Here is a 19667-nt window from a genome sequence, read left to right on the forward strand (position 1 = left end):
TTTTTTTTTAATTAAAAATGTGTGATTTTATGAAAATAAATTCATAATAAATAAATAATAATAATAATAATAAATTCTACAGTGGTGCCTTGACATAACTAGTGGAAGCATCATACATCCATTCCAGCCTGCGCCCCCAAAAAACTACAAAACCTTTTTGGAATGTGTTTTTAAGTTTTAGGTAATAACATAATTAAGAATTTAACAGTTTGTGTACCATGATGAATTCATTGCAGCTTCTTGTGGTTTGTGCAACTTGGCCACCGGGGGACGGTATCGTATGATCACGCTGCCACAAATGAAGATTTTCACAAATACTGTATGTGATTTGGTAAACTGCAGTAACAGTTTCACAGTGATATTGTCTGTCTATGTGTGTTGTTACACCATTTGTGTTCAAATACTGTATGTGATTCATAAATACAATAGCATTATAACACCGCCACTTAGTTGCTATTTGTTAGCCCATCTATGTCATTTTCCATTACGTGTTAGCAATAAGATGGATGACTAATGTAAAGTTACGTAAATGCATGACTTTTAGGAAGAATTGTTCACTATCCGCCAAACTGTTGGTTGTTGGGAAGTGAGTTAAGTTCATTGAGACTCTCCATCACTCGTATCTCAAATTCTTGCGTGCAAGTCAAAGCAATAAAATCATCAGGAGCTTGTATCTTGAAAAAAAACTTTTAGTCATGTCACTCATATCTCAAGGAACCACCAAACAAAATAAAATGGCTAAAATAAAGTCTGTCATGACTTTACTACTTTTTTCTTGGAATGCTACTTTTTTTTTTCTTTTCAGTGCGGCCCAAACACTCCTTTGTATTTTTTTTTGCACAAATAACACCTCGGGGTAGAAATACAGCATTGAGTGATGTGTTGTTTTTTTTTAAAGGAGACATAATATGCTATTTATCTGTGTTACTAACATGCCTAACAATTAAAGTAATCTTTTCAGCCATTTCTTTTTTTTTTTTTAATTACGAAATTAGCCTGCTATGAGGGGGCAGCCCTCTGCTCATCTCGGCCCCTTGTACTGTGGGGCCAATACCAAGAATGTCTTTCGTCACGATAAAGACCAGGGTAGAGCTTGGGGGACGCAACAAGGTAAGTGCGCATGAAAACAAAGCCAGTACCCATTGAGATTCTGTATTTTCACTTATGGAGACAATTTATCAAGAATCCAAATTACACGCTAGTAATGCTTGTTAAAAAGTCTATTTTCCATAATATGTCCCCTTTAAGGTCTGCTTACATACTGTATCAGCTGGGCAGTGAACATGTGACAGACATCTGTACTACCAGTGTGTAAATGACAAAACACAGATATGTCACTCTGTAATGGACTTTTTCTTTCTCCGGACCAAAGTTCATGTTCGAACCGACAAGCTTAGTCGGATAAGGGCTCTTTTAGTTCAAGAGGAGGAGTTTGCGCCGGTTCTTCATATGGAGAAAAAAAAAAAGAAAAAAAAAAAGAAAAAAAACCTTCACACCTCACAGAGGACGATGGGGAAGTCTACGTGAATACAGGGATGCTGCAGCTTCACGATGCCCTAAAAAAAGAAGCGACACCATCATTAAAAATAGTAATGAAAAACGATATAATTGGTTGATATGGGCACTTTTTAAATGTTGATTTTTGTTTAACACGTTATCACTTTACAACATAAGACAGATAATGAAATTCAAACTTTGCCCCTCCCAAAAAAGGGCAAAACAATGGGCAGATTTTGCAGATTTTTCTCTCCGTTATAAAGCGAAACAAATACTAAAGAGCAAAGTCGTGGAAAACTGTTAAATGCCTTTAATCAATATCTTTATGGTTGTAAGTGAGGCCAAAAATTAGTTGTTTTAATCATTCAGTATATTCTGTATATTTCATACAGTATTTTTTTTAATTAATCAGCGTACTCATCAATGAGCTGAATTTTTTTTCTGCCAAATATGGGAATCAGCATCAGCCTCAAAAAAATCCATATGGGTCAACCGCTTGGAATAACAACCGCTATCATGGTCGCATTTCACCAAATACATTAGAAATGCTGTCGTAAATAAATATGTAAGAAATATGTAAAATAAAAAACATTCAACATTTCAATTAAATCCACAGCATTTCAATTGAGGTTCAACATTCAGGCACCATTTGGATGGAAATAATATTCTCACTTCTCTTGCCAACACTCAGCTCACCTGTGGAATCAGATTCTTTTGAATCCTCTTCAACTTGGACTTTTTTCGACCGTTTTTTGTCACCACGGTCTCTTCGTAGAATTCGTGGGCAAGGTCACCGTCCTCGTCGTAGTACAGCGAGCTGCGAAACACAGCAGTTATGTAAACGAATAATGCAACCTGAAACTCAATAAAGAAATTGAATCAATTTACAAATTTGGATGTTAAACTGTCACCAGTGATAATTTATGAATCAATTTCCAACAAACATTCATCGTGTGTCGTGTTTACCTCCTCCTCGTAAAAACAAAGGGTGTCGCATTTCTGGGACATTTGATGCGAGCCACCGACTGCTCGTGGCCGTTACCGGCAGAGTCGCCCGCCACCCCGCTGCCCGAGAACGGCCAGGCGCCTTTGGCTTTGGATGCGCTTCCTCCCATTCTCCTCACGCATAAGGCATCGTTAGGTGTTCAGGGGAAGCACCAATCTGGTTCTCAGCCAGCCTGGCAATTCTTTAATGAAGGCGGGATCTGAGTAAGCAGTGAGAAGATACAAAATGAAAATCCATCCTCGTGGCCACAATTAAACAGCACGCCATATTAAGTGGGGTAAGCTCTGACTGATCACGCCAAATTTGAGCATTTTAGCATTACATCAAACGCAGCAAATTTGTTGATTGTCGGATGTCGCTAAAAGATTATCGTGATAGTGAGGTGTGTTGAGGAATTAACCCTGTTCAATGTTTACAATCCCCTTCTTGACCTGTCACTTTATCAGGGTGGAGGTGTTTGTGTGTCTCAGCGAACCTAAAAGCAAAGTTTTATGGGGCTTTATGCCACTGGTTGGGTCACCCGAGGAAAAGTGTTCCAAGGTGCGGGACCAGACAAAAGCGCAGCTCATAGAACACTTATGATGAATACAAACATTGGACTTGATTTTCCCCGAGGCCCCGCGGCCACCCTCGCGAGCCAGGCCTGGAGGTGGGCTCATTGGCGAGCACCTGGTGGCAGGCCTGCAACTATGGACCCGCATGGGCACACCTCAAAGAGGCAACATGGGTTCACCTTCCCATGTGCTCATTACTTGTGGAAGGGGCCATGGGGGTCGGGTGCATTGTGAGCTGAGTGGCGGGCAAAGGCAGGGACCTCTCCCGGAAGAGGCAGGGGAAAGAGAAGTCTGGGCTTCCCTGTTAAAGCCGCTGTCTCTGTGACCCAACGCCTTATAAGCAGAAGAGAATTATCTGTGTGGTCAATAGCCAGTTGGATGGAGCCAGACTCAGTCATTATGTTGTGAAATTAAACAAAAGCCAATTGAGAAGTGGCCTGAAACTCCCACAAAAAGCTCAAGCTTGCCTCATAAGTTATTCTCCACAATGTCGAGAAGTTTGCCACTACAAGAATACACTTTTTATTTTTTTGTCTTTGTCTTATTGAGTGCCTCACTTTGGCAGAAACTGTAATATATTCCCTGTAGAATATAATGACTACCAGAGCTACTGTATGTTCCAAAAATAATAGTTCTGATTTCCAGAGTCCTGATTAACACCAGGAAACTGGACCAGAATACACTGGCACTCAAATTACTTCACTGGCAAAACGACTGAGCTTAAAAATCTTACTTTTGGTCAACGAAGCGCTAAATGGTCTTGGACCAAAATACATCCTGGATTTATAAGCTTTATATGAAGCATCCAGAGCCCTCAAGTAATCAAGGACAGGTTTATTGTGTTCCTAGAAGCTGAACCCAAAAATGCAAAGTAACATTCAGCTTCCATGCTTCTCACCTGTGGAACAGACTTCCTGAACACCCGAGGACTACTCAAACAACTTTTAAATCAGCCCCCAAGACCACATTGATTATTGTAAATTTCCCTTACATGCTCAGACTATTTATTTAAACTTTGATAGGGTTTTTATCGCTCAACACTTTTTCTAATCAATGCTGGATTATTGTGTCGTTGTAAGGCACTTGTAATTTTCATTCTTTATTAATTGTGCTATATAATGAATTTGCCTCGAGTCATTCGTTACTGCTGTAGTGGTCTAAAACGATTAACTGTAGTATGCGTTTGAAACCGAAACACAGCAACTTGCAAGCACAAACTACAACCACAATAAAAATGTCAGGAATACCTCTCTGGCTGTCAATCAAAACAGAACATTGCTTGTTTAAAAAAACTGCATTGTTGACATAGCTCTTGTATTGAATTTAATTAAATATCCAGTGTGCGGATTCTAAAGCACATTGATCAATAGAAATAAGTAACATTTGCTTTCTGGTTAAAATAAAAATTTGACACTGTGAGAGTCGTTTCATTAAGCCAAAGGTTAGCTTTATGATGGGGCATGCTAACAAACTGGGACATACAACATAGCTGTCGTCATAATTATCATGAGCCATACATTCAGGGCTTTAGCATAATTCATCCCACGCGTTTCGTACTTTTAACATACACGTTACAACGTTGACTCAATACTTAGCAGGAGCCGTTAGCCGGTTAGCAAGGTGGCTAACCAACAACTAGCTTTACCTTCTCTGACGCAATTCAGCAACGGGAGCTAAGCCGTACAAGTCACTTTTAAAAACCCCTTTGTAGCACATGTCCGGACAAACCGTACATTATCGGACAAATCGTAATATTGAACCGTACGTCCGCTCGACAACCTACCTTCTTTTACACCTTTTAATCTCCATGATGGGAAGCGTTCGTTGCTAGGGCGGTCGCGGAAATAGGATCAGGTAGGTAACACACAACACACCCCTAATGGCTCATTTGTGCCTTTACGCTTGGCATTAAAACTTGAGAAATAAGTTATAACGTTGATAAAAACAAAACCAAAACATACTGATTTACTTTATTTAAAGTAGTGCACATTTTTCACATTTGAAAGGATGTGATAAAGCCACTTGAATGTCCACTTAATTAGGCACCGGTTTAGACAACAGTCCTGCTATTGTTTGGGTCGCTAATAAAATATATTTTATACAAAATATAGGTCATAGATCATCTCCGTCTTAATGCAGACATCTATTTTGTACAGCGCCAATCTTCTTAGTTGGCAGGAACTTGAGCCTATGCTAGCTGACCTTCTGGCAAGAGAAGCAGGTTGCAACCTGGACTGATTTCTCTAGATGACATTTGGTCAGCAGGGATAGACTCCAGCTTATGTGCATCTTAAATGTGTGTATGCAGTGCACATGTCTACAATTGACTCTTATCTTGCCTGCTGTCACAGGCACTCGATACGACTCTAGTAACACCTTTAAAAAATGATTAAACAATTCTATAAATCAGTAATCATCTGCAGGACAGTTGCATTTTTCTGTGTGAACCTAAGTATTGGCCAACAAGTGCTTGTGTGCATTAAACAGTCATAGAGAACATATTAAAGGACAGGGGTAAAGTCACGTACATAAGATAAAGAACAGCTTTCAGTGAACTTGTGTACAGTAAAAGACAGTTAAAGTCTATAGAACTTTAGATTAAAGGACAGGGGTAAAGTCGCCAACATGAGATATAAAGAACACCTTTCAGTGAACTTGTGTCCAGTAAAAGACAGGAATATTCTAGAACTGGAAATAAAGAACAGCTTTCAGTGAACCAGTGTACAGGAAAAGACAAGGAACACCAACATGAAAAAAAAAAAGAACAGCTTTGGTTGAATTTGTGTACAGTAAAATTTCATTCACAATCACAGTCGATCCGAGTGACTTTGACACTGGTGCCGCTTGCTACCATTCAGCGTCGCACAACAATGTCCACACAACCACCTCACTCATAAATTGACAGTGGGAAAAAAACTGAGTTGCACCCTTGAAGGGTCTAGCGGACATGACAAGACTGGCGTGGCAACTTCCAATGAACACCTATCGATATTTAAGAACGTAATATTCTGCTTTTTACTTGTGTATGTGGCAATAACTGATGTTATTCATCTTGTTTTAAAATAGGAATGTGTGTTTATGTGCTAGACTGGTGCACTGTGGCACAGGTTTTGTGCAAAAAATGAAAATGTAATAATTAAAAAATAAATACAATTTAAAACATCCATCCATTATCTATACCGCTTCTCCTCACTAGGGTCACGGGGGTGCTGGAGCCTATCCCAGCTATCTTAGGGCAGTAGGCGGGGTACACCCTGAACTGGTTGCCATCCAATCGCAGGGCACACATAGACAAACAACAATCCGCACTCACACTCATACCTAGGGGCAATTTAGAGTGTTCAATCAATCAAACATGCATGTTTTTGGAATGTGGGAGGAAACCGGAGTACATAAAGGAAACCCACGCAGGCACGGGGAGAACATGCAAACTCCACACAGGAAAGCCGGAGCGGGAATCGAACCGACCTCTGCACTGTGAGGCCATCGTGCTAACCAGTCGGCCGCTGTGCCGCTAAAATTTAAAACAAAAAAATGTAATTTAAATCAATGTACTGTAGGGCTCATCGAGTAGTAGACTACAGCCGCCAGGTTGTCTGCCAGTCCTTATTGCTTCCAACTCATTCTCTCAGGCACATCAGACTCTCCAGGTGTCAGGCACTTCTCGCATTATCTCACACGCACATTCGCGTCAGCGTTTTCTCTCTCGCACGCTCTCATCGTCTCGCGCCCCTTTCACACTCTCGTTCACCGAAGAGGTGTTTTTAGTTTTCATTTGTTTACGGGAGCTTCACGTACATCGGTGACTGGCGGGTTTTGAAAGCCGCGGTCCAGCTGCAGATGTGCTACGTTTCAGGTCTCCCCGTCGCAGAGGAGCATATTCAGCCCGGCGTGGAGCCGCGGAAGGCCTCCTGCATCTTGGCTCGAGCCACTTTGTAGCGCTCCACGATCTGCTTGATGTGCTCCTCTTCTTCGCGCTGGAGGATGAGCAGGAAGTTCTTCAGTTCCGGTGTGGAGAATGCGTCCCACTGCAAACAGAGGAGAAGGAACATTGGATTAGCTGGAGCACAGAGATTATCAACTGTTTTGCAGCACGTACCACTTTAAAAGCACTTTAACATTCGATAGAGGTTTTAATGCTTGATAACAGGTGGTCTTCGGTTTACAGTGGTCCTACAGTCAGAGATTCCTTTTTTTCCCTATAACGCTTGTCCTGTTTAGCAAACAAAGTAAACTCCTGGACTCATCGCCAGCCAATCACAGCGCGCGCACACACACGCAAACCACCATTTACACCTCCAGAGAATTTAGAGTCTTTAATTAACCTAACAGGTATGTTTTAGAATTTGGGAGGAAGCCTGAGTACATGCAGAAAACCACTAAAGCATGGGGAGAACTTTAGCCAGAACCGAGATTCAAAACTAAAACCTTTCATTTGATTTCCATGTGAAAACAATTACAACCCCCTAGTGGCGTAACCAGGTATTTATTTCTTTGCCTTAGTAATGAAAAAGGTGGAGTGTATTTGGGGTGAGGCGCATTGTTTCATATTATTGATGTAAATCATTTTAAAGCCTGCACAAAAATTCCAAACTTTGGTGCATGCAGGTTAACAAGTTGAAATGGCAAACCATTCCTGATATGAATCCCATCAAGATTGTGCTTTTTGTCGCAATACAAGTTGATATCAACCAGTTTAATGAGCACCAGTTCCCAATGGGAGCTAGCACAGCATAACAGCCTTCAACTAACAATGAAACACGTACATTGACTTCTCCAGTCTCGTTCTCCTTCAGAACAAAGCTGAGCACTTTCTCATTGGGTCCAGCACACAGTCGCAGAGGTAGGGGGCGCTCATCGTCTGACAGCTTGCGAATGTAAACTGCAAAGAAACATTGGTTTAGAAACAATTTAAAGAACTAAAATCAGATTGAAAAATGAATGATTTAGTGTAAATGCGTGAGATACCTTGGTCGTGGCGCTCGCTGCGCTCAAATAGAGCGAACTTGCCAGGGTTGTCGACCACAGTGAACTTTTTCAACAGGGCCTCAATGACTTGGCGCGCAGATGTGCGGGAGCTGATGTGCAAGTGTTTGGACGCATCCTTGGGCAGGTAGAAGGAGGTGCGCCGCTTCACAGCAGCACCCTTCCTTGCGCTGGTGTTCTGCGTTCCGCCGGATCCTCCTTTCTTCGGGTGCATGACCGACACGGGCCGCGCCAGCTTGAACTGAACTTTAATGAAACCAGTGTAGGAGCCGTCCTTGTTCTGTGCACAGGGACAAATCATTACAACTGTGCTGTGACATGAACGTAATACTAATACAGAAGTCAAAACATTTGATGCAAAAAAATAAACAAAAAAAGGCTACACACTGTTCAAATGCTAGACAACAAATAGAATCAATTCTGCATAAAAATAATTTTAAAAAGCCTCCTAGAATAAAACATCATGCAAATAATTATGATTAGTCATTTTAATGGCGTTAGGTGTGTGTTAACTCTTACTAAACATGCCCATGAATGTGATTGGTCAAATCTGAAAACTACTTTTCAATTGAGTTGCAGAAAATTTAGATTCCAGTAGAAAACTGGTCATTTTTTTGTGTAATATCACAAACGCCTGGCATTTTAACAAGGGTGTGTAGACTTTATAAACTTCACACTCACCATGTTCATGAACAGATTACTATTGATCTGAGTGTTGTATTCTTTGACCTTCTTCTGAGTATCAGCAGTGGTCCACACCTGCTTGCCACATTCAATTGGTTCATCCTGAAGGTAGAAAGAGGATAAAAAGTGTTTTGACCACAAGACTTCGAGTGTTCCATCCACAAAAATAAACAGGAAATGGCTAATGATGTTTTTGATGATTAAATGAAGTCTCAATAGTCGTGAGAAATTCTAATTATTATTTCCTAAAGATTTTTAACATTTGTAATTTTACAACTTAATTGTTTTTTTTCTTCTAAATTCCAATTCAATTATATTACAGCTTAATGCTAAAGTTTTCTCTTAGCATGTTGACTTCTTTCTCATACTTCATTGTTTTTTTTTATTATTATTTTATTTTACATGTGTACAGCCATTTTTTGGACGATTCATGACCTACCCATAAACACAATATAAATTACTGATTGCGTGACATGACTTCATAATTAGGACTCCAAGCAAGTAACATTGTGTTTGTAGTTGAAACTGGGTAACAACATCAAGGGTTAATCTGGCAAGCACCGGTTGCAACAGAACCACATCCTGCCAACGCAGGCAGAAGTGACGCTATCCAATCTTGTCCGCGCCTGCGCCTTGAAGCCGTGGGAGGGCTGATGCGAGGATGAGGAAAGGGTATTGGTGGGGAGCTGCGGACGGCCCTGTACAACTTGCAGCTGTTTGCAATGACTGTGAGCAGAAGCTCAACAGTGCATTCCTTCACCGAGTGTTCATGTAAAAATAGCCCCCGCCGGTGGGAGATACAATGCCCTCCCTTGTATAGCAGACATCCTGTGAGGTCAGCTGACTCGTCAGCCAGTCACGTTCCACTCATTACAGCACCGGCACAATCGTGAGCATGAAATAGGCTTTTTCCTGTTTGTACAGGCCTTATGGCATTTCCTGCATCGGAATACAACGAAGCAGCACATTTTACTTAAACACAAGTCACTTCAGTTGTAAAAACCAAAACGATCAATACTTATCTTGACAATGTGCCCAAATGTCAGTGTCACTCAGTTTAGAAAAAACATCCTAAATATGAAGAACTAAACCTTACACCTGGGAACAAGAATTTGATTAACAATAAGTATAATAGGATCAACTCTTTATGGCCTATTGAGGGAATGATGTGTTAACAAGATGCTGCTAACTGATCAATAAATCAATAAGAAGTTCAGGTGCGGTTTCCTATAACACTGATGAAAGTAAAACCAAACCAAGAAAGCGAGTGATGGGAGTGTTGATGTTGACTACTACAGTACAAATGCCACAACATCTCATGAATCATCTATGATGCAATAATGAGTGTAAAAAAAAATACCAGATGTCAATGAATCGTGGGTGTATACTTGGAAATATTAGTTGTGCTCATGCGTCACTAAGTCAATTTAGTGGAAGCTGTGTGCTGGATGCATTTTAAAATGGATACTATTGGGGTTTGGTTTATGACACAATACACATACAGAAATGTTTTAAGATACGCCTGTCTGCTTTGCAGGCAGCTTCATTTGCTAATCATCTTCTCTGTACTACCGCTTTCCAATCATTACAGTAAAGGGGAACTAAACTGGAGCCGGAAAAATATTTTATAAATGGATTTACATCTTCGTTATCAGCTGCTGTTTAAATCAACCAGATATTGATTATAAAAAATGTGTCAAAAATATTGCAACAACCTTTCGTGCACGGAAAATGCTAACCTACTTGGGTAATTTTTAGGGATTTTGGGGGGCATTTATTATGCAGGAGAGAGCAAGTTTTGGTGGTTAACACTGTTCTAGAAAAGGTCTATTGCACAAAAAAAAACTGCTTAATTCAGTGGTCGTTGGTTATGATGGAATTTGCCGCTACCTGTCCATATCAGTCTGTGATGAAAAGCCTTTAATACTGTCCAATGGCAGACAACTATGGTTACGTCATCTTCCCAAACTCTTTGAATCAATCTGCGCCCATTTTACCTTTGTGGCTGACACCGGTCAGTACATCAAAAGCAATACAGACATGACAGTCAGCCAAAGAGAGGGCTACGGTAATCCTGGCACCAATGCCTGCTTCAGCTCGTGATAGTTTCTCCAAACTAGGACCAAACAGGGCATCTCTAATGCTGTTTTATGGCAGCTTGTGTTGTCACTACATGGGTCAGATGGTTTTGGATCGGTAGGCATACACATAAATCAAATAAGCCTTTTCTTAATTAAAACTACAAAAAAAGGTCAGACAGCCCATTCAAAAAAGTAAGTTTGCTTACATTGAAGTTAAAGAGGAAGCACAGCATAACCAACACACCCTCTTCCACTGGTGTCATTCTGGGTTTTTTTAAATAGTTTTTTGTTGATGTAGTCTCATAAATACCAATTAAAAGGCTCAAATTAGAGCAATTTTTAATTAAAATATTACCATATTAAGTCAAATGCCAATCACAAAATAAATATATTTTTTAAAAATCCTTTAAAAAAATCAATTGGAACTCATCTTGCTTTATAACTAAAACACCACCCAAAAAATGTCTAATTCCAATCACCACACTAAAAGTTACAAATCATGAAAACAATATATATATATATATATATATATATATATATATATATTTTTTTTTTTTTTTTTTTTTTTTTTTTTTAATAAGATCATATTGATTTTGTTTTAACTGAAACGCAAACAAAAAAGGTCACCCCTTCAAGCTTTAGCCCGTTGAAAACGCATTCACAGACAACTGGGAAATTTGAGCACTCTGGTCAAGAAAGCGGAAGAGAAGGACAACTTCCACATTTTAACGCTATCAGTTTGGTTATCTTGTTTTTCTTTTAGATGTTTTTCGTTTCTCACCTTCTTGACATGAGAGTTTGCTTTGCGGCCCTTGGGGAAGAAAGACGTGCGGGCGGTGAAATACTGCTCGAACTCGGTGTCGGAGTCGGCCGCTTCATCGCTGCAGTATCCGCTGCTGGTGGAGCTGCCCCACGTCTTCTCGAAGGAGGGCGACTTGTCTCCGCTACTGGTCGTGCTTGACATGGTGATGTGTGTCCTGACAATCGCTAAGCTACTTACGATACGTCCCAATTGCGCAATTAGTCAAATTATGAGCTTCTTGAAATATTGTGTTAACTTCTACGACGAGTCAAAGTAACATTGGAACGACAAACTACCGCAAAAAAAGATACTCAAGTTATAAGCAACGAAAAACGGTTAACTAATCTCTCTCATTGATGTCTTCGACCAGCCTCGTTTCCGCTAGACAGAAGTGTTACTGTGTGAAACCGGATGGGTGGAGACCCCGCCCAGACCGTGGCCTCGCCCATTTAGTCGTTGGCTTTGGAAAATACACAAATCCAACGCAGCGTTTTCTGATTGGGTGAGTGACCACCGGAAGGGAAATCAGATTCTGACACGCTTTACGATTGGACGAGCGGTGGCAAGGGGGCAAAAAAACATGCAGGAGTATTCTGCGCGTGCGTATTGAAAAGCTGCGCCGTCTCACGTGCTCCAAGCAGAACGCCCGCCAAAGTGGTCACGTGTCAAAGCCTTCGAAGACAATGGTGTCAAGTCAGGCGTCATTTCGCCGGTTAATATCGTATGATTTTGAACACTGCCCACCTTCCAACATGATTTTGGTACTAATCAACCTTTCTTGGCTTTGTAATTGATGCAAAATTATGTTGGAAATCACAAATCGTAACTGCCCCAGAATTCTAGTACTATCAAAATTATAACTTTACAGGATGTAAAACAAAAAAAACAGCTTTTTTTAGTTCAAGATGTATTATACATTTTATTACGATTGCACACTTACGACACCATATATTACCGACAAAATATATTCAATCATTGATTAAACATGAGCTGGCAGCAGCTGAGAACTGGAAAGTCGGCGATGATGTTAAGACCCCACTGTGCAAAATACCTCTGAAAGCGTCACAAAGGCAAACATCTGCCCTACAATAACTTCATCAAACACCTTCTTAAAATAAATGTCTAAAGCCATGAGTGATGCAGTAAATAAAACAATGAGCCAACAAACCCTGTCTATTAAATGGATATTAATATGAAACAGAGACTTAACCCCCGTGACACATGACGAAGGATCCTTTTGCAACAAACCATCACAGGGATAGATTTTAAACAAATAAGCCAACTTAATCCGCTGAACCTTAATATTTCCACTCGTTATTGCTGAAGCAGTTGCCACACTTCTGCAACACTTCTCAAACATAAGTTACATTTCATAGCGGCAATATATTTGTATTTGTCTCTTGTATTTTCACTACTACTGGCTAAAATTGCGTAAAAAATATAGACAAAGTAGGGACGGCTAATTAGTATTGATTTGTGTAAAAAAAATACAAAATGAGACCATATTTGGACATACGAGACTACAGAGATCCCGATGGCCTTCTTAGACTACACAGCTTTTTTGTCATTCACGGCGGTCGCGCCGTCAGACTACGAGATAATATTGTTCTGTGTCTTGGACCGGGCGGTGGTCAATGCCGAAGAACCACTCGAAGGACAACGTAGGACATGCCACCCTATGTGCAAAGTGCTGCAAAATTTCTGACATGTAAGACTTTCGTGCTGGTTGTGAAGGGTCCCATAAGCCCAACGACCAATCGTTGAGTATGTCACACTACACGGGCTACGATGCATCAAGACAACAAGTTAAACACTCAAATTCTTGGATGCAGTCAAATTGAAAAAGTGAGACCGAAGCAAATAATTTCCAAACTTTTTCCAACATATTTGTCAACTGTAACTAAAAACATTTTAAATAGGGTCATAAAAATAATAAAAATATCAAAAAAATAAATAAGGTAGAAACGCTCATGAGGCGTAACGTGTCTACCAAATTCACAAACATGCCGAATTAAACCAGTCAAACAACGATGTGTCTGCTTTACACTAATCGCAGACTACTTTCTTTCACCAATAATCAGACGCGACAAGGGAGATGTTGTTTCATGTGTCGCCACATCCAGATGAGTGCAACATTGTCCCAAACACGCAAGACTAGACTTGTGTTGGCACAAAAATGAAGTTACGGCCGTTTTTACGCTGAGGGTATGGGAGCTCGTCTACCAAAATAGGGCCCAATGTGGTTTTATAAGCGTACACGCCCTCTTAAGTAGCGTTTCAGAATTAACCCGTTACATTCAATTTCATGTTAAATGAGAGTCAGCGGACACCTATCTCAATTTGGCGGCTCTAATAAACCTCAAATAACCTTCAGATGTTTCAGCAGGCTTGTCCTGACATGGATTTTCTTTTAACTCTCGAAAATATACCACTTAATTTTCATAGTTTTATCATTTTAATCTTGAAGATATTCAATTTAAATTTCATAGTATAATTTCTTTTTTTTTATCGTGGTTCTAATACTGTACTCCTTTGTAATATTTGATATTTCATTTGTGGAATTATTATTAGCACGCTGGGTCGTACATGAGCATGAATATTCATCCATCCATTATCTGAGCCGCTTCGGGCAGTAGGCGGGGTACACCCTGAACTGGTTGCCAGCTAATCGCAGGGCACACAAAGAGAAACAAGCACTCGCGCTCACATTCGCACTTTAGGACAATTTCGAGTGTCCCATTAACCTACCATGCATGTCTTTGGAATGTGGGAGGCCAGCATAAATATCCACCGATTTAATTGTAATCTTGACCACTCATTGGAAGCTATTTTTGACATTTTAACTCAAACCCAAACAAATACACACTTTGCTCCACACCAGAGAATGATGAACAAGGTGCGTAATGAGCGCTAGGGTGTGTCAGGTGATGCTAAAAGTATAGGATAAGTAAACCACGCTGCATTTACAGTATACATACTTGCAACAGATGTGACACTGGTTGCACTGGTGATTCCACTTTCAAACTATGTGGGAATGTTTGAATAGTTGACTTTGACTTTCATTCACTCACTCTCTCCATGCACTTTTTATATTTGTGAATAGGAAATCACAGGCTCTAATTGCATCTTGCGCCTTCACAATAGAATTTACAAAGTCCCCTGAGGGCTGTTTAAGAAAACAGTTGATGAAAAAAAAAACTATGACAGGTTCTCTCAAGTTTGACTTGTTTTAGCCGTGGCTAAGTGCATATGAATGAAGACGAGACTGTAGAATATATCTATTGAAAAAAAAAAAACTTAAGCAAGGTGTTTCTTCACTGTTTCTCAACATTAACACATTTCCCCCACTGCCTGTACAGTACTTCTTGTTTTAAATACACCAGGCAGTCCTTTTACTTCTTTGTATTTGCACATAGGAAAATGATTCTGCAAATATGTAATTCATTTATTTGTTTAATCCCCATTTATAACTTTGTGTAAAATTCAGGATCCTAGACAGTTTTTAGTCATATTGTATTATTAACCAAGGAAGCTGGTTATTACAAATTGTTGGTACACCTCTGAATGAAAAAAAACCCCACAGTGATCACAGAAACAACTTGAATTTGTCTAAAATAATAATGAACACAAATTTTGTTGCCATTCATATTATTCATCTCTTCAATTTGACATCAATTTTCCTCCTGCGGCCACGTCCAAAGACTTTGGCTACAGTCCAACAGATCTTCAATTTCTAAATAATATATACAATTGTACTCACAGAAACATCAAGTTTGTCTACAATTTTCTTTCTAACCTTGTTTAGTGTGGTACACGCAATGTCACCAAACAGAACAGTGACAAATTGTAACGCTTTCAATTGTACGACTGACTGATTACAAGTTTGAAGAAGTGTGCTGCTGACTCATGCTAATTTTTTTCCCGACATGTTTGATAAATTGTTTTTTTTTTTCAATATTTCTGTATAACCACGATTCAAAAACAATGTCTGATTTTCATTGGTTGATTTTCATTTTTATTTTTTAATTTCTTGCTAGATTCAAGGTTTTTTCTGTGAGCACTGTAACTTTTTCTTTCCTTAACAGAGGTGTATCATCAATTTTGTCTACGTGTGTCACTACCAATTAAATTACCTCCACTGTGGACGTTATGCATGTGACAACAACACATTAGTGAAGTGGCAAATTCATGCTTTGTAATACAAATTTTCTTACCACATCGGTGTCTGTTTCGATTGTGTGCTCCACAACCAACGTGTGGTCAGTGGAAGAACCTTGATCCCAGCTGCAGTCTAAGCGGATCAGGGGACGACAGCGGTAGTGGCATGTGAACTTGCAATCTGGAGGAACGGAATGTTTCAGACACACAAGTAGAATTACACACACAGTGCATTGCATTTGTCTGTCATGTTAAAAAAAGTCAACTCGTGGCCATTATGAGTTCAACATGAAAATATTTTGCTCATTGCTTTTCACCTTTTCTAATGTCAAAAAGAACACAATGACACAGATTGTTGTTGCAGTGCTTTAAGTGCATCTATCTTTGCTTTTTTTTCCTTTTCGTAAAAAGAAAAAATCTCAAACCGCGATTGAATTAAATGCTTTTAAGATCATGTGACATGGATTACTTTTAGAAATGTCACATTGATTTGAGTGTTTCTTACTTTTTGTTAAAATAATATAAATAACACAATAGTTTGAGGTTATTATCATCATCAGACATGTTGTTAAGCATCAGCGTTACGTTTCCTAACTACTGTATAGGAACGTGATTACACTTTCTGTATACCATAAACCACCACCTTATCTTTGTGTGGGTTTCTGTTGAAGAACAGGAAGTTCAAGACTTTGTTTCATCTTGAAGATAGAGTCTTAAGCAAGAGAAACGTACAGACAACATTAGCGAGTTTGCCATTTCCATAAATGTCCCCCAAAAGACTGAATTAAGCCGATAAACTTCCAACTGCTGTTTTATTTCGTTATCATGTATCATGCTCTCACACAGACATGTTGTTGGACTCACTGGCACATCGCAAGCTCTGTTTGTAGAGGCCCCAGATGAAGTCCCCGCACAGATCGCACCAAGTGGGCTGAGCGTGGCTGCAGGGCTGGAAGTCGTGGCCCTCTCCTGTCTCTTCTGGCAGTTGCTGGTCCAGCTCGCAGCTGCTCAGGACCCGGATGATGCCCACCCGGCTCAACAGATCCGGCACCTTCCCCGGGCTTATCCGCAGGGCGTTGGCTCTCTCCAACCGCGGCGGGGAGCGGGGCGAGCATGCTCTAGTAAACTGGATCTCCTCCCCACTTGCGCTCAGGTCACGCAGCTCGATGAACTCCCCCATGGACATTTTGTCACCCACGACCTCTACGTATCCACGGTCACTACGAGACAGAAATGCATACTTGAAAACACAAAATATTAAGTTATTCTGCATCCAAACTAGAATTTCATAAAACTGCTAACTTTCTACCAATGGAAATTTGCCCCTAAATAAGGTAAACAAAAGAGCAAAAACAGCTCCAACATCAACATTTATGATATTATTCCCAGTGATTTGTACGTAATTGACCGAAACACTATCAAAAGCACTGACCGATGTTTACAAACCAAATTCTATTTGTTCCATGAAACAATTAATTATTCTAAACATTCTATTCAATTTCATAACAATTCTCTTTGGCTGCATTGCATATGGACATCAGATTTTTCTTATCCAATCAGATTTCAGCCTCGATACTTTTCCATGTTGCCGGGCCTTCGGAATTGTTAGTGCAGTCCGATGTAACTTCAACGATCTTAGCTATGGGCCTGTTTCTGAACCAGTCAGATTTGAAATTTACTTCACAGGCACAGCTACAGAAGTGTTTTTTCTGTCCTCTGATTGGTTGGTCAGAGCAAAATTTGTTCCAGCCAAATTCAACCAACAAGATACATCTGTAGAAATATGCACACATTAATATATTTGATAATCATCTGATGTGTAGTATGTATTTAATTTAAATTTCTTATGTTGTTGCCAGGGGACGACTGGTTAGCATGATGGACTCACAGGGCAGAGGTGCAGGGTTCGATTCCAGCTCTGGCCTTCCTGTGTGGAGTTTGCATGTTCTCTCCGTGCCTGCGTGGGTTTTCTCCGGGTATGTATGCCTAAGTGTGTTGGTGACCATAGATGGCTGTTTGTCTGTGTGCCCTGCAATTGGCTGACAACTAGTTCAGGGTGTGTACCCCCCCCCCCCCCCCTACTGCCCGAAGACGGCTGGGATAGGCTCCAGGACACCCGCGACCCTCGTGAGGAGAAGCAGCTTAGATAGTGGATGGATGGATATATATTTCAGGTAAAGCATGTGCCTTGGGTGGATAAAGGTCGGGAAACACAGCTAATGCGTTCATGTGTAAACCTAAATGTCAAGTTCCAGCTAATAAAAGCTATCCTTTGCTCTACTGTTGAATACACGTCTATGTCAATATGACAAAACGGTACGCAACATCGTGGAAAAACAAAGCAGAACGCGCTCTAAATGTGTGTTTAAAACTTTTAAACCAATATTTCGCACAGGACAAAAAGTGTGAAAAAAAAAGCTTAGATAAGTCGTGATGTCAGCCGACTTCAAAAAGTACCTCACCGCAACTCAGCTGCATTTTAAACAGCTGCATTTTAACCAGACTATCATCCACATGCTGAGCCATTTCGTTGTCAGGCTATAAACACTCTTTACAAAATGTATTGTTCGACGTGTTATCGTGGAGTCGGACTCACTCAGTAAGATGAGAAAGATAAGCGCTGTGTTTGAAAAACATCTTGCATCCGAAGAAGAAAACTTTCCGCGGCAGTCATCTCGGCCGGGCCAAACCAGGCCGGGCAGGGTACTCTTCGATCGGCGTTCCGCCGTCAGCCCCGGTCGTTTTTACGGGCTCTACCCGGTGCCATCACGGAGGAGGGCGCACCGTTACAAACATCTGTGACGGTTACGAGTAGTAGGACGAGACTACACAGGGTTGAAGTTAGAGGAGGGAAGTGAGAGGGGTTAGGGGTGGGGGTGTAGGAAGAGGAGGAGGAGGAGGCATCAGCAGATGAACTGCAGCAACATCCGGGATGTTTTCAAGGAGACTGTGGGCGTCAAATGATAAATGATCAAAACTTGCCATACAGTGACCAAGTATTTGCATTGCGATTGGTTTGCCTTAACACACACATACAGACACAAAGTATTTGAACTGTGATGATTAATTTACAGCCATTTTATTAAGAGTGTCTCCATTTTCAGGGGCTCGAAGCGGAGTTCTAAACCTTTTATTTACGTTGGGGCCCATTCATAAATTATGATTTGTGTTGACTTATGCTGACTGTATCACGGTACATCTCCACAGCTGCAGGTAAAGACAGATTCTCGTTATGGTGAATGCTTAGGATGTTTGATACGTTTTTTAGGACCGATACCAGAATGGGTATTTAATCTGGGAGTACTCACAGATACCGGGTACCGATACTTATCGAATGTTTGACATGTAAAATTCAATTGACAACAACACATTGACAAAAAAATGTGAGTAGACTTTCTTTCTGACGCAGATGATGATTCGGCAGTATACGTCCGTACACAGGTAATAAAGTCATGTCATTATCCACATCGCTTATCCTGTACAAGGTTGCGGGAGGGTGCTAGAGCCTATCCCACCCTGAACAGGTCGCCAGCCAGTCACAGGGCAAACATAGACACCATCACCGAGTGGGAACTGATCCCACACTGTCTGCACACAAAGCAGCCAGATGTACCACTACAACATCAGTGACGGCAGGAATTATTGACAGGTATTATTGGCACTTGGGGGCAGGACGCAGAATTGTCATTGAGAATCTCCTCGGTAAAAGCGAGTTAATTTGTATTTATGTACATCTAACTGGTACAATACTGCCCCATGACCTACCAGCGCAAAATTGAAATTATTTAGGGTTCCACTGGCTGGCACTTCCATGCCAAAGTTGGGTAACGACACCATGATTAAAGGGAAAGTCAAGTTAAAAATGCTCTTTTTCAATATGTTCGACGCTATCATGTATT

General features: G+C 40.6%; 2 protein-coding genes across 2 annotated transcripts; both read right to left on the minus strand.

Moving 5' to 3' along the window:
• Window positions 1-1136: 1136 nt before the first annotated feature.
• LOC148327592 (tumor suppressor candidate 2-like) lies at window positions 1137-4941 on the minus strand. The gene is made up of 4 exons (XM_088309350.1): window positions 4841-4941; window positions 2464-2702; window positions 2194-2314; window positions 1137-1556 (listed from the first exon to the last, which is right to left on the minus strand). Exons 2-4 carry the CDS (start codon window positions 2610-2612, stop codon window positions 1491-1493), a joined length of 336 nt encoding a protein of 111 aa, XP_088165476.1. The 5' UTR covers window positions 2613-2702; window positions 4841-4941; the 3' UTR covers window positions 1137-1490.
• Window positions 4942-5013: 72 nt separating this feature from the next.
• LOC148327593 (ras association domain-containing protein 1-like) lies at window positions 5014-18603 on the minus strand. Its single transcript, XM_088309349.1, has 7 exons — window positions 18365-18603; window positions 16633-16988; window positions 15825-15949; window positions 8725-8829; window positions 8026-8323; window positions 7824-7939; window positions 5014-7085 (listed from the first exon to the last, which is right to left on the minus strand). The coding sequence occupies exons 1-7, from the start codon at window positions 18403-18405 to the stop codon at window positions 6939-6941; spliced, it is 1188 nt and encodes a 395-aa protein (XP_088165475.1). The 5' UTR covers window positions 18406-18603; the 3' UTR covers window positions 5014-6938.
• Window positions 18604-19667: the final 1064 nt, after the last annotated feature.

This window comes from Idiotropiscis lumnitzeri, chromosome 11 (assembly GCF_059441095.1).
Source record: "Idiotropiscis lumnitzeri isolate Australia: NSW breed Sydney's pygmy pipehorse chromosome 11, RoL_Ilum_1.0, whole genome shotgun sequence".
Taxonomy (NCBI): domain Eukaryota; kingdom Metazoa; phylum Chordata; class Actinopteri; order Syngnathiformes; family Syngnathidae; genus Idiotropiscis; species Idiotropiscis lumnitzeri.